Consider the following 14,857-nt stretch of genomic DNA (forward strand, 5'->3'; position numbering starts at 1 on the left):
ACAGGCGGGGCGGGGCCAGCGGCGGGCACCGGCGTTCCAGAGGGTGGGGCGGGGGCAAGTGTCAGTCAGGCCCGGAGCGCGGCAGGGGACGCGGAGACCCGGCGGCTGACGCGCGCGGGCCGCTGTCGAGCCGTCCGCCCAAGATGGAGTTCCTCCTGGGGAACCCGTTCAGCACGCCGGTAGGGCAGTGCCTCGGTAAGGCCCCCCACCGCGGCGTCCCGAGGCCTGGGCGGTGCTCCGCGCGTTGCTGCGCGGTGGGGCCCAGCCCCGCGCCCCAGCCCGGCCGCCGCGGTCCCAGCGGGCTCCCTGTCCCGGGCCCGTCGGGCTGAGCCACTCTCAGCGGCGGGGAGCGGGGAGGCCGGCGCGCCCCTGGGAAGGTTGGCGGGGGCGGGGGCGGCCGCGGCCGTGCCGGTTGACGACCGGAGCCAGGGCCAGGTAGCCTTGCCGCCGACTCTCCCCGTGACCTTGTGCGAGTCGCTGCCCTGTCAGGTCTGAAGTTCCGTCTGTCAGAGGCGGCCCTCATGTCTCTGGAGCTACTGTCTGCCTGGTGGCTGTCACTTCCCAGCGTCCTCAAGTCTGCCGACCCCGGCCTTCTGGGGGCAGGTGGAGAGGGGATTACTCGGGTGTGCAAACCCTCTGGGCGCTCCGGGCACCGGGATGACCAGCATCCCTGTGAGGAAGCCCGAGGTGGAGGTGAAGGACCACCAGAGGCCCTCCCGGTGAAATTTCCTGACTGACGAGCAACGTGCCTTTTCACCCAAGGCGGGAGCTCACGCCAGGCGTGATCCGTCAAGAATGTGGATTGGTTTGTTTTAAAACTGGGTTTCTCCTGGTTGGTGGAAAGACTGGTAAAACGCCTTCTATGAGCAGGGACCTTTGGCGTCCTTATGGGCCTGGCTGGATTAGGCTGGAGTGATTTCCCTATTTCCTGCTTTGTAAATTTCCAGCTTACTTTTCAGCCTTTAGTGGGCCTGTGAAATTATTGACGCCTCTCCCGTTGGCTGACTGGCACCTGGGAGCCTGCCTTTGCTCCCTGGTATAGGGTCTCTGATAAGGGGTGATGGACACTGGGCCCTGGAGGGTCTTTTCCCACCTTTTTGGAGGTTTCCACCTCCCTTTCTTCTTCCTCAGGTGCTCTTTCACGGCATCCGTATTCCAGAAACTCATTTCTGGTATTGAATTCCAGGCAGTTGTGGAAGGGAGCCAGTAAACTTGGGGGGATTTTTTCCCCTTTTCTGTCTCCTTTATAATAGGACGCTCTGTTACTACCTTTGAGACACCAAGGTAGCTGATGAGGGATATAAGTTAAAGGAGATTTTAAAATATACAAACATAGAGGATGTACGGGTGGGTAGCAATGAAAAGAGCATGACATTTCTCTCAGGAGGACCTGGGGTGAATGTCGCTTTGCCCATTTCAGCTGTGGGGCCCTGGAAAACGGTGCAGCCCTCCTGAGCTCCCCACCTCCTGAGGTGGGGGGCGGGGAGATTGACTTATTTCCACTTTGGAGAGGAGATGGGGGACCGCAGGCCCATCTGTGACCAGGCCCAAAGTCCACCGTCCCTTAGGACACTTGACCATGAAGAGAATGGGGCCCCTTCGTTGCCAGCCAGTGAGCCAGCAGGTGAGGCTTCGGGAATTTCGCAGCTCAGCTCAGATAAGTGATTAGAAGCCAGAATAGGTTCCAACATGTGTTCTGTGCTGTTGGGACAAAGTGTAAAAGTGACCCTCACGACATTTAGTGCTGTTCGTGTTCTTGAGAGGTATATGTGCCAGGGGTTGGTAGAAGGGAGGGAGACGCAGGAGTGAAGCCCCAGCAACAAAGCTGGCTAGTAGGAGCAGCAGGCTTACCTCACACGAAGCAATTTGACCACCGTGACTTTCTCCTGAAGCTGTTCTGCATGGTGAGTTTTATTATCCTTTCACCTTAAGATGAGGAAACTGAGGCTTAGTGGGGCAGAAGCATGGCCTACAGAGTTGTCCCAGCGCTCAAAGGGTTGACGGGGTCACCAGAGGGAACAGAGACTCGGGGGGCAGTGGTGACCAGTGGAAGGCCACCATAGCCAGTGCTGGGTTGCCTTGTGGGAACGGGAGAGCTGTCAGAAGGCTGGCACACTGCGGGGAGCTGGGCCTGGGCTGTTGGTGAGGAAGGGGAAGGAACCGCACTCTCAGAGAAGAGACCCTGTTCCGGGGACGGGTGGAGGAGGTGGGTGGCAGTGTGGCCCCCTCTGTGGTCCCCTGTCCGAGTGGAGTGGAGGTGGCTGCGGGGCATGGGGGCAAGTTGGGTTTGGGCCCAGGATGGAGCCCTGTCCTGGGTGGGTGACATCGAGGCCGCATTCCTTACTGACCTCAACTCTCAGTCTCTCTGGACCTCATTTTCCTCCCTCAACAGCTGCTGGGGCTTGTACCTAACTCACCCCATCTGTCTAATTCAGCAGGCATGTTGAGAGGGTGCTGGGTGCCAGGCCGCAGGATAGAGATGTTAAAACACTGCTCCGAGGGGCCTTCTGTAGCAGTAAGGCACCAGCCCAAGTGTCCTGAGCCGCAGAGCGTTGGGCTCACTGTCTGGGGGTGCGTGGATTGGCCTTTTACCCTGCCTCGGGGCTGGCCTACTGCATGCTTCCCGGGCACTGTTGGGTCAGACACACGGAGAGCTGGCAGCCATACCCCAGCTGACATCTGACGTGGTTTCCAGGGCTTCCCGGTCTCCCTGCTGCCCGTCGTCCTGGGAGGTGGTTCCCGAATAGAGGCCCCGGCTTTGAGCCCGGAGGCGCCGTGGTGTATACGGCTGAGAAGTACCCAGGAAGACTGAATGCTTCCTTGCGCTGCCTGATGCTCTCTTCTGAAATGGGTTTCAGAGGGTCCTGTGTTAACAGTTGTTGTGTCCGGGAACCACAAGCCAGGTCCAGGGTACTCGGCAGGTCCACAGCTCTCCTGTGTTGGCTGGAAAACGTTTTCAGATCACCCTTTTCCAGGAGTAAAGTTTGGATTCATTTAGATGCGATCAGTGAGGAGTTAGTTAATCCCGACCCGAGTGTTGGAGGACCAGCTCCCTCCCACTCGCTGCAGGGTCAGTGTCCAGGGCCTGGGTGGTGTGGGGTCTTGACTGCTGCGGGAGCCTCCCCATCTCCTGAGATGGCTGTGAGCTTGACGAGCCAAAGTGTTTGTTCCGAGAGGAGTTAGTTACCCAGTGCGAGGGGGCGGCTTCAGGGTTTTATTTAGTCTTCCCAACCCTGTGAGATAGACAGGATAAGAACGGGAAGGAACTTACAGTTTTAAAGCACCTACTTGGTGTGAACTGCACATGGGATCTCCCTGAATCCTGAGTGTGATGATCATCCCTGTATCGCTTCTAAGAAACTGGAGCTCCCGGAGGTTAAGAGACTTCTGCCAGGTCAAGGCCAGAGTCCGGCGGAGAATCCAGTCCTGCTCTGGGCTTCATTGTGGGCTGGCATGTTGCTTCTTGCCCTGCAGAGCCCACGAGTCAGGGTTGTCAGAATCCCTAGAGAGCTGGTCGAAGCTGGTGGCGGGGTCGGTTGGGGTGGGCTGTCAAGGTCTGAGGATGCTGACACTCTGGGTCCGGAGACCACACTTTGAGAACTGTTGCTTTTGATGAAAAGTTCTGCTCCTGTAAGGGAGCTGAGACAGGGACCTAAGTCAGGTAAGATGGCAAGTGTTGGCAGCAGATGGAGAGAGAAACGAACTAAGGAAATGGAGGACAGGAGGGATCATCTCCAGCAGCAGTAGTAATGATTAACGGTTTTGCTGTTTTAGAGATGGGTGCTGGCTTACTGTGTGCCAGAGACCACAGTAGGTGCGCTGTATATCTTGTGTTGCTTTGGTTCTTACAACACCGCCGTGAGCGTGCTACTCTTTCCGCTTTGGAGACGGAACCTGACTCTGCAGCTGCTGTCCTGGGGGATCGCGATGATGAGAAGGGGCATCCCAGGGGCTGGAGGAACCTGGTGCTCAGGGGGTGGGATTTGGCTCCTATTGAAGAGGAGAAGGAGGCTTGGAGGGTGCTCTAGGCAAAGGCTGGTTGTGCAGGGGTGGGGGTAAGACCAGCCGGGAGAGCAGGGAGAGGCCAGGCAGATGGTGTCAGGCCTGATTGACAAGGCTTCCAGTGTCGGCCGCGTGGTTTAGACCCTTCTGTTGGTGGCACTGAGGAGCCATGGATGGTTTCTAGGGAGGGTAGTGGCCTGGCTGTCATTAACAGAGGCAGGGAGGGTCCCCTTGGCAGCTGCCGAAAGGCCATCTCTGTCTTACTGTGAAAGCCTCCACTGTGCAGAGCGGGGGTCTGACGAGGGAGTCAGCGCACACAGTGCCAGTTCCCCGAGGTCTGGGATAGGGCCCTTCCGGGGAGTCCCCAGAGAGATGAGAGGGCACCTGCTGAGGTGGGTGGGCAGAGCACGGGTGGAAGTCTGGGGTTCTGAGAGCACCCGTCCTTAACTGCTGGGATGGCTGTAAGGGTAACCAGCCTGCTCACGTGCCCCTGCTTTCCACGCTCGGACACTCAGACCCGAGCTGAGAGGCTCCCAGGATTTGGCCAGGTCGCTGCTCTGCTTAGAGGGTGTGATGGGGCTATGAGCAGTTCCCATGGAAATGTGCTGTAAAGACACAGTGTGGACCTCTGCAGAAAGCTTGAAAACATACACTTATTTTCACTTTCATGCACTGGAGAAGGCAATGGCAACTCACTCCATTGTTCTTGCCTGGAGAATCCCAGGGACAGGGGAGCCCGGTGGGCTGCAGTCCATGGGGTCACACAGAGTCGGACACAACTGAAGTGACTTAGCAGCAGCAGCATGGAAAGGGGGGAAAATCACCATAATGTGCTTTCTTACAAACCCTTTGAGAGTCTCATCTCACAGAGTGAATGGAGTAAGTAGAGCGCTGTGTATTTCATAGTCTGTTTTCTCCGGCCTTGGAGAGGCAGTGTTGTGTGAGAGCTTTTAGCCTGTTTCTGTATGACATGCTGTGCTATGCTCAGTCGTTCAGTCGCGTCTGACTCTTGCGACCCCATGGACTGTAGCCCGCCAGGCTCCTCTATCCATAGGATTCTCCAGGCAAGAATACTGGGGTGGGTTGCTATTTCCTCCCCCAGGGGATCTTCCCAACCCAGGGATCGAACCCAGGTCTCCCATATTGCAGGTGAACTCTTTACCATCTGAGCCACCAGGGAAGTCATTTCTGTGTAATATGCCTGCTTTTTGGGCAAGTGGGTATCAGGAAAGGGAGGGGGTAAAAATGCCCAGAGGAGCATCAGTTAAGCATTGTTGCTCTTGACCTAGGAGGTATGTTACTCAGAATTTTCAGGTTAACCTACTAGTCTGCAAGGACAGAAAATAGCGTGCTGACCCTGCTCCTTGTGCCCTGAGGAGAGGCCTGTTAAAAACTAGCCTTGGCCTTGGTGCCTATTTCAGTGCTTCCCCGAACCCCCCTGGCCTAGAAGAGTCTCTGATCTCCTCCATTTAGCCCTCAAGCCTCTGGCTGTCAGCACTCACCACCTCCTCCAAGCAGCCTTCCGAGACCACCCTGCCTGTGGTGCCGTGACTCCTCTGAACGCCCGCCTGTGTTGTCTGGCTCATGCACTTGGCCTCGCCCTCCAGGGTTCCTGAAGATTAGCAGAGGGAATGTGAGTGGATGCCCAGCCCAGTTTGCACGCTGCCGCTTCCTCCTGCCGTGCTGTTTCCTGTTGTTTGCTGCGAGTCCCGTCCTGTTTATGGCCTTATCTTCCTCAGAGCAGGATGAATACCTTCTGTTTCCCCATGATCTTCACAGCACGCAGTAGAGTCTGCTCTGTGTGTTACTCACTCCAAAGGGTCCTCTCTCTCAGGCTTGTTTTCAGCATCTATCAAAGCTGAAAATAATGGCCATCATTTTCAGGCCCTGCACGGGAAGGTAGGACGCCCTGCGAAGTGCCATCCACACAGTGTCGCGTGCAACACTTTTTCTCGGGAAACTCCTGTCAGTCAGTGCTCTCATGTCCAGCATCTGGAGGCCGAGAGGAGCTGAGGGCCTTGCCCAGGGCGGGCCGGGGCTCCAGAGCTCTGTGCTGCAGCTCTGTGGCCCGTGAGCCTGGCCAGGTCCCTGTAGACGAGAAGGGGCCTCCGCTGACCCGTAGTGTGTTCCCGAGCCTCCTCGGTGCCCTGTGCCTGCCTGTTCTCTTCTGACACGGGCACCTTGTGTTTGGGTCAGAGTCAGTCCTGTCTCAGCTCTGTGTGCGACTGCCCTGCATGTGGATCCACTGACCGGATCCAGGGAAGGGATGTGTGTGACAAGCAGGCTGCCCTACCACTTCTTCTTAGTGAAATATGCCATCACCTTACCGTTCTTGCCAGGCATCATTCAGACGCATGCTCCATGATGGCACTCGTGTTTTATTTGTTCTTATTTATTTACTTCTTAGAAGTTGTAGAAAAACACGCACAGCACACATTTACCGTTCTGTTTTATGATGTTCAGTGGCATTAAGTACACGCACGCTGTTGTGCAGCTGTCCCCACCATCATCCTCAGAACTTGCTTGTCTTCCCAGACTGCACTCTGTCCCCCCCGCTAACTTGCTGCTCCTCCCCCCATTCCAGCCCCCACCATTCTGCTTTCTCTGTGAACCTGACCACTCCAGGCACCTCCTGTGAAGGAATCCGGCAGGGTCTGTTCTCTTGTGGCTGGCTTGTTCCGTCCGCAGAGTGTCTTCAAGTTTCGCTCGTGTTGGAGGAGCCTGTCTCAGAATCTCCTTCCTTTTAAAGACCAAATACTCCTCCATTGTGTGCGTAGAACTCATTTTGTGCGTTCACTTGTCCATCAGCGGACACTCGGGTTGCTTCCACTTTTGGGCCGTTGTGAATAGTGCTGCTGCGAATACGGGTGAGCACGTGTCCTGTGTTGTGTCTGTATCCCTGCTTTCAGTCGTTCTGGATACAAACCCGGAGGTGGGATGGCTGTCCGGTGCCCCTTCACCGTGGCTGCACCTTTCTTTCCTCCTGCTAGCTATGTGTAGGGTTCCAGTTGCCCCACTGTCTCACCAACAGTTGTCATTTATTTTTTTATAGTAGCCATCCAAGTGGGTGTGAAGTGGTGTCTCACTGCAGTTTTTTGTTTTTATTTATTTTTTTCACTATGCTGGGTGGCATGCAGGATCTCCCCTGTGGCCAGGGATCACACCGGGCCCCTTGCAGTAGGAGCACGGAGTCTAAGCCACTGGACCACCAGGGAAGTCCATCACCGTAGTTTTCAGTTGATATTAAGCACCTTTTCACATGGTGACTGTCCATTTGTAAATCTTTGGAGAAATGTCTATTCGGAACCTTTGCACATTTTTAAAAGCAAGTTACTTCTGTCGCTGAGGAGTTTTAGGAGTTCTCTCCATATTTGGGATAGTAGGCCCTTACTAGATACTAGATTTGCCTTTTTACTCTGGTGTTCAGGTCTCTCGGTGAAGAATGGTGTGTCTGTTTCTCTGTGGCTGCCTGTGCCTTTGGTTTCCTGCCCGTGTTCTCAGAGGGTCTGGCATGTGCCCTGAGGACAGGCAGGGTGATGCTGGTGGGACTGGTCAGCCTGACTCCTTACCAGGTGCTGGTTGAGAGCCCCACAGGTGGCAACCCCGGAGGCGGCACTGTTGCTTACGTGTGATGGAAGAGGCCAAGGCTCGGCAGGCACGTCCTTCCCAGGGGGTCTGTGATGGCCAGTGGCAGAGCAGGGACTTGCGCCCAGTCTGTGAGTCCCTACCCCTAAACCAGGGTTGTCTGTGGAGTCGAGTGAATGTGCTTGCAGCTCAGAGTGTGGAACTGGTCATCTCAAGTTTCGACCCACCTGAACGTCACCTGGTTCCAGGGTGAATGTGGGCAACTTGTCCTCATCCTCCCAGTTTCTGGGGAGTTTGGCAAGAAGCAGTGCTTTCTCACTGCACACCCAAGTCTTCCTGGGGTTCCATCCTCCTCAGATGTGCTTTGGATCCGCAGTGTCGGGAGAGGAAGAGAGGCAGACACACACAAGTTCTCCACGTGGCCAGCTCTCTTTCCAGGCTCACGAGCTGTTGCTTTAATTGGGAATGAAGCACAGGCCTTGTCTTCTGGGAGGCACGTTCAGAATTCTGTCTGGGGTTTTGGTTTAGAGTGGAGAGTAAGGAGGGAGGCTGGTTCCTCGTCTCAGGGGATTGGGCCCCATGCCTCTGGGAGCTGGTACGCACCTGGGCCTGGGGTCGACGCCATGGAGGTCTCTGCTGCTCCCAAGAGAGACATGTGTGAGCTCCAGCTTGAGGCAGGAGATGCAGCCTGGGGAGGGACGAGCCTCCAGAGAGGGAGTTTCCTTCCTGCTAACTCTGGAAACCCTTTAACCAGCAGTTCTGAGGGTCACCGAACTCTGGAAGGCCCTTCGTGGCCTTTGGCCCAAACACCTCACCCTTACAGAGGAGGAAACGGAGGCCCAAAGAGGCGGGTCTGTGCTCTTCTTACACAGACACTTCTGACTCCAGACCTGTGGGTTTTTCCGGACACTGGTCAATTCTGACACCAGCTGGTATCCTCAATCCAGTCCAGTTCAGTGTACTCTGACCTGCCTGCCATGGTTGTCACAGGCCCCCAGGTAAGGGCTCGGCATCACTGACCACTCCCGCTTAATACCAGCACTTCTGACTAACTGGCTGTAGATGGGGGTTCCTGTGAACCCGTGCCCAGGTTTGAGGATTTGCCAGCATGGCTCACAAGATGCAGGAAACACCTTCCTTTGCTGGCAGTCTCTCTGGCATCCAGCTCCATCATGCAGCTGCCCCAGGCTGGCCACCACTGGGTACTCTCTGCTCTGGAGAGTCCGAGGGTGTCAGGAGCCATGGCCCAGGCACTGGGCCAAAGGTCAAATGCGTGTGTCTCATTGTGTCCCAGGAGAGGCCTTGACCGGTGAGGCCTGGTGCCACTGGGGAAGGGCCTGGTGGCTTCTCCTGACCTTGGGCCCTGCCAGTCACCTGGGTGTTTGTGTCCACAGTGGGGTGAGGGAGGTTGGGAGTTCATCATCCATCACGTCATCAAGGACTCTGATTCATGAAGATGAACTTTCTGGGCCTTTCCTGGTGGTCCAGTGGTTAAGGCTCCTCACTTCCAGCACTACAGGGTGTATGGGTTTGATCCCTGGTCAGGAAGCTAAGATTCTGCATTCTGATCGATGTGGCAAAAAAAAAAAAGAAGACAACTTTTGCTTTGTTTGAATCATGTTTAGTCTAATCACATGGGATTGGTTAGTTCCAGGTTTGGTTGAAAAAGTTAGTTCATAAACTCCCCTTTACTCTTTTGTTTTACCTGCTTTATCAGGCTCCTGTCCAGAACAGAGACACTGCCCTGAGGCGGGACGCAGGCAGTCCGGGGCTGGCTGGAGTCCTGCACTGATTTGCCATGTGACTCTGGAAAGGCCATGTCCAGCCCGTTTACTCCTGTAACGAGGGCAAGTTGAACAAGTTCATTTCTACATCTGAAGCTTAAGGCCGGAATCAAAGGAGCTTTTAGTTTTTCTTTAGACTTTAGCCTCCATGATTCACTTTCATGGGCACTGAACAATGCTCTGCGAACTTTAAAAAAAAAAAATTGTGCTGGGACTTCCCCTGGTGGTCCAGTGACTAAGACTCTATGTGCCCAACGCAGAAGTTCAGGTTCCATCCCTGGTCAGGGAGCTGGATCCCACATGCCGCAATGAAGGTTGAAGATCTTGTGTGCCACAACTAAGACCCATCACAGCCAAATAAATAAATAAAATTAAGTAAAAATTTAAAAAATTGGGCAAAAATTATATGACACAAAACTCACCATCTGCATCATTTTTCAGTGAACATCTCAGGGGCATTAAGAACACCCACGTCCAGAACCCTTCTCGCAAAACTGAAACTCTGTCCCTATTAAACAGTAACTCTTATCCCCCCCGCCCCGCTCAAGCCCCTGACAACCATCCTTCTACTTTTTGTCTCTATGAACGTGACGACTCCAGGGACCTCATGTAAGTGCAATCAAACAGTATGTCTTTTTGCGACTGGGAATGGCTCCCCACTCCAGTATTCTTGCTTGGAGAATCCCATGGACAGAGGAGCCTGGCAGTCCATGGGGTCACAAAGGGTGAGACACGACGGAGCGACTGAGTGCACACAACACTCCATTGAATGTGTAGGCCGTGTTGTGTATCCATCCATCCGTTTTTGAACATGGGTTGCCTGCACCTGCTGCTGTGAACGTGGTGTGCAGGTTTCTCTTCGAGACCCTGCTTTCAGTTCTTGGGAGCACATGCCCGGCAGTAGCCTTGCTGTGTAGCGTGGCCATGTGGTAGTTCTGTTTCTGTTTGTTTTTTTAGGAGCCTCCATACTGTTTCCATGGTAGCTGTACCATTTTCTACCCCCACCAGCAGTGCACAAGGGGCTCCGATCTCTGCTCATCCTCGCCTGCATTTGTTATGTCATGGAGTTCTCATGGAGCCATCCTCAAGGGTGTGAGGAGGGTGCACACTTTTGGGGTTTGACTGAGCCCCCAGAGACTCCATGCTGTTCAGAACTCCGTGCAGGACATGTGTCTGGAGGAAGGCGGAGCACCAGGGTTCCAGATGGTGTGTGCACGTCTCACAAAGCCACTCAGGTGCCCCAGTCACTCCCCGGGAACTGTCTTCTGTGTCCGTCCTGGCACAGATCTGAGTGTGGAGGGGGCCTCTGAGCTGAGGGAAGGGGCTTTTCATCCAGGCTCCACTGGGAGCCCTGAGGGCCGTGGCATTCCCCTCACCACGCCCGGCCCTCCATCCTGGTCCTGCGGGGCCGGCTCATGGGAGCGTAGCCAGAGAGGGCGTCCAGTCCTACACCTTTCTGGAGGGGAACTGACATCACTGTTGAAGTTTCAGATGCTCTACGACCTGACCTAGGCTTGCCCTCTAGGGACCTGATCCACAGAAATGTCAGGTGGACGCACGTGCGGCCATAGCAGTTTTCTGAGGACAGAACCCCATCTCCCCAAGGAGGACGGTGTGTGCCCCCCAGGGGTGGGCACACAGCCAGGTGCACAAGTGGGTGTAAAGTGAGACCGGGGGTTGGATCCCATTACACCATGAGCTTCACGGAGCAAGACCCACACTCAGCAGCTGATGGGGCCATGGGGCAGGGGACCTCGCACTTTACATAAGGTGACTTGTGTCCTGTCCGTGTTGTCTGATTTTTAAACAAGGATGCACACATATTATTTCGCTTTATACAGACCTCTTGTCTCATGAGCAGGGCTGTGGATGCAGCTCTGCTGTGGGTAGACCCTCTACCCCACACATGGGGCACCAGGAGGACCCTGCTGCTCCCTCAGAGGAAACCCCTGACTGCCAAGGTGGGGCTGCCAGGGCGTCATGGAGCCCAGACCCCAGAGTCTGCCCCGCTTTGACCTGCCCTGTCCCATCCTCAGGGGCTCTAAGGTGGGTACCATTCACGCCTACTCCCTAAGCTTCTGAAGGTGTGAAACTGAAGACCCCTCAGGATGGTCCCTCATGTGGGCATTTGATGAAGTTCAAGCTGAAAGGCTCCTTCTGCCAACTCCCTTCTCTCTTTCTGGCCAGCTCCTACCTATCCTCCACAGCCAGGCCCCTGGTGCCTCTTGGGAGCCCTCTGACTCCGGAGGATATCTGCTCGTGGAGGCCCAGGATGCTGCTGCCCACCTGCCCAACTGGGGGCTGTGGTTTCTCCTCTCTCAGCCACAAGCCACCCCAAGTCCCCGTGTTTCATTACTGCCCTGGAATCCCTAAGGCCCTGTGGCTCCCTCCCAGAAAGCAGCTCTGTGACAGCACCAACCACGTGGCATCGCTCAGCAAGCAGGAGCCACTGAGAAATGCACACGCTGCCCGGGACCCTTCCTGGAGCTCCGCCCTCCTCCCTGTGCGCGTGCTGCCCTGGATCTCTGTGGTGCTCAGTGGTACACCCAAAAGCGTGCAGCCTCCTCACACCCTCGAGGACGGCTATTGACAAAACCCCAGGGCAAAACAAGTGCAGGCAAGGGGGTGGAAGAACTGGAGGCTGAATGTTCAAGGTCAAGGTGTCAGCAGGGTTGGTTTCTCTTGAGGCGTCCTCTTGACATGCAGACGGCCGCCTTCTCACTGTGCCCTCTCCTGACCTCATCTGTGTGCAGGTGTCCCTGCTGTTCCCCTGTGTGTCCAGCTTCCTCTTAGGAGGACACCGGGCAGGTTGCACCAGGGCCTGCTCCCTCAGGGCCTCCTTGTACCTTCTTTGCTTCTGCAAAGAGCCCCCCTCCAGGTGCAGCCACACTCAGTATATGAATTTAGGGGCATACAGTTTACTCCTGACATTTGCACAGTGCTTCGTGGGTGGCTGCTTGCCCTCCTGTTCAGTTTGGGGGTTCTGGGCAGTTCTGTTCTTGGGCAGACTGCATGTGGTGCTGGTTGTCCTGTGGCTGGCAAGCTGTGCAGTCTTCCTAACCCCCAGGTCCCTTCTGTTACAATTAAACCAGTACGATAGGCTCACACTTGGAGGACCAGACCGAAGCCTTCAGCTTCTGGACCCCTGGTCCCAACTGAGGGTCAGTAATGCGTTGTTACTCAACTTTACCAAGTTAGCAAAGGATTACACTTTAAATATGTAGGAGTTCAGATGGGAAGGGAGACTAGCAAAGCCCTAATGAAAACTGAGTTAGGTGGGGACTTTCCTGGTGGTCCAGTGGCCAAGACTCTGCACTCCCACTGCAGGGGACCCAGGTTTGATCCCTGGTTGGGGAACTAGATCCCACAGGCTGCACCAGGAGTTCGCCACAATAAGGATCAAAGATCCTGCATGTCACAACTAAGACCCAGGGTGGCCAAATAAATAATAAAAATAAAATTTTAAAAATATTTAAAAAACTTGAGTTAGGTGAAGACATAATGCTGTGACAGACAAGCCAGACACCGAAGGCCACGTGTGGTGTGGTTCCACTTCCATGCGTGTCCAGGATAGACCACGTGTGCAGAAAGGGCAGGTTAGTGGGTGTGGGGGCTGGGGGCCAGGGGTCCTTTTGGGGTGGAGGAAGTATCCTGGAGTTTGGTGGTGGTGGCTACAGTGGTCTGGGAATGTACTGAAGTCCTCTGAACTGTGTACTTCCAAAGAGTGAAATTTATGGCACCTGAGTTCTGTCTCCATAAAACCATTATAAAAACATTGAACTGGGGTGGTGCCATGCTAATGTGAGTGGCTTTCCTTCTCTCCTCTGTCCTCAGGGATCTCTGTAATTACTTTTTTTTTTTCAAGTGGAAAAACCCAGAGTCATGCAGATTACTTGGAATCTAGTTTTGTGCGGTGCTGAGTCATAGCCAAGCAAAGAAAATCTCCCTGGAATATTAAGGGGTCACTTTCGCTCCTAAAATATCAACATTGACTAAGATTTGCAGGCTAAAAATAGAGAGGAAACTGGGTGTATATGTGCTGCAGCTTGACAATGAACTTGTCCCACTGTGACGTGGGCTGTCTCCTGGTCCCACCTCCACACAGATCCGTGGTTTGCAGCAGGATTAGCTTGTTGTAGTCTGATGGAGTCCAGCTGGTGCTGGGCATCAGAATCCACATTTGTTTCTGTGTGTGTGTGTGTGTATGCGTATGTCCTTTCAGAGAGCTGTTCATTCCCGGCTTGAAGCTGTTTTCAATCCTAGGCCCAGAGATTTCTGAGCCATATATATTTTTAATATATGTTAAATAATTCATCAAGGAACGTGTGTGTGCTGAAACGTCGGCGGCCACCTCACTTCCCATTTGACTCTTCTACCCAATTTTTAACCGTGTTCCTGCTGTAGGCCCCATTTCTTGGCTAATGACATAAAATCATCTTCAAAAGGAAAGCCAAAGACTCTTACGTTACCTTTTTCTGCCTTAAACCCACCCTTTGGTATTTGCAAAGGTCAGATGAGCTGTTCTGGCGGCCGCGGCCCTGATGGACGGGGAAGCGTACGTTCCCATTGGCCCCTGAGGATGAAGGATGACTGCGGCGGCCACGGCATCTGCTGTAATGTCAGGAGCGGGCGCTGGGACGCAGGGGCAGCAGGCACATGAAAAATGCAGGAGGTGGGAAGTGCCTCTGCCTCACAGCCACGGGGACATCTCCGAGAGCATTTGTTCTCCTCCGTTAAGCCTTGTCACCCGGCATCTAGTACAGGGGCTGGGGGCAGGGGCACCAGTGCCATGTCCTGTGGGGCCTTGCCCTGCCCTTGCACCGGCTTGTTTTTGTTCAGTCTTTGCCCCTCGTGGGGGTCGTCGGCTTTATTCTCAGTTAAATAAAGAGCATCCTTTGGTGCCTGGTGTGGGAGAAGCAGGTGCTGTGCGCTGGGCGTGTCTCTGTCCCCACTCAGAGCAGATGGCCTGCGTCAGTTCGTTTCGTGACCTTTCTTTGCTGCTAAGACACCAAATCTCTGATCCCACGGATCATAAATATTCTTTAGGTTTGCAGGCACGGAGGTAATGGGAGCAGCAAGCTGTCGCTATCATTTTCCATTTGTTGGAACCCTTAGGAAGGAAACCATTACAGCAGTTGAGGTGCTGTGCATGCCTGCTGCGGCCCCGGGCTTTACGGACATGTGAAGGGCACTGCAGCCTGGCGGCCTCAGCCACGGTCAGGGAGCCTTCTGCTCCATGTCCCGCCGTCCTCACCTTTCTGCTCACCAGGGAGCCCCTCCCAGCAGCCGGGCACCGTGACTCAGCCCCACTGCCCGCTCCCACTGCCTCCCCAGGGGCTGCATTCTTAAAGTCACTAAAGGTCATGATGGTCACCTGGTCTCCATTGCTCATTGTTCCGATGGGGGCCTCGCCCTGCCCCGGCCGGAAACAAGAGCAGCGCAGGCTGTGTGGGGCCCAGTGAGGAGGTGCTGGACCCCTCAGAGGT

General features: G+C 54.8%; 1 protein-coding gene across 19 annotated transcripts in view; it reads left to right on the top strand.

Annotated features, from left to right (window-relative positions):
- The first annotated feature begins 63 nt into the window (after positions 1–63).
- The window catches only part of TOM1L2 (target of myb1 like 2 membrane trafficking protein), a 71,504-nt gene continuing 56,710 nt past the window's right edge, over positions 64–14,857 (top strand). For all 19 annotated transcript variants that reach the window (NM_001435174.1, NM_001435176.1, NM_001435180.1 and 16 more), the window contains exon 1: positions 64–195. In NM_001435174.1, coding sequence (NP_001422103.1) covers positions 144–195 — 52 coding nt within the window. In that variant the 5' untranslated portion in view covers positions 64–143. The remainder of the gene's footprint in view (positions 196–14,857) is intronic.

The sequence above is a fragment of the Bos taurus genome, chromosome 19, assembly GCF_002263795.3.
Source record: "Bos taurus isolate L1 Dominette 01449 registration number 42190680 breed Hereford chromosome 19, ARS-UCD2.0, whole genome shotgun sequence".
Taxonomy (NCBI): Eukaryota; Metazoa; Chordata; class Mammalia; order Artiodactyla; family Bovidae; genus Bos; species Bos taurus.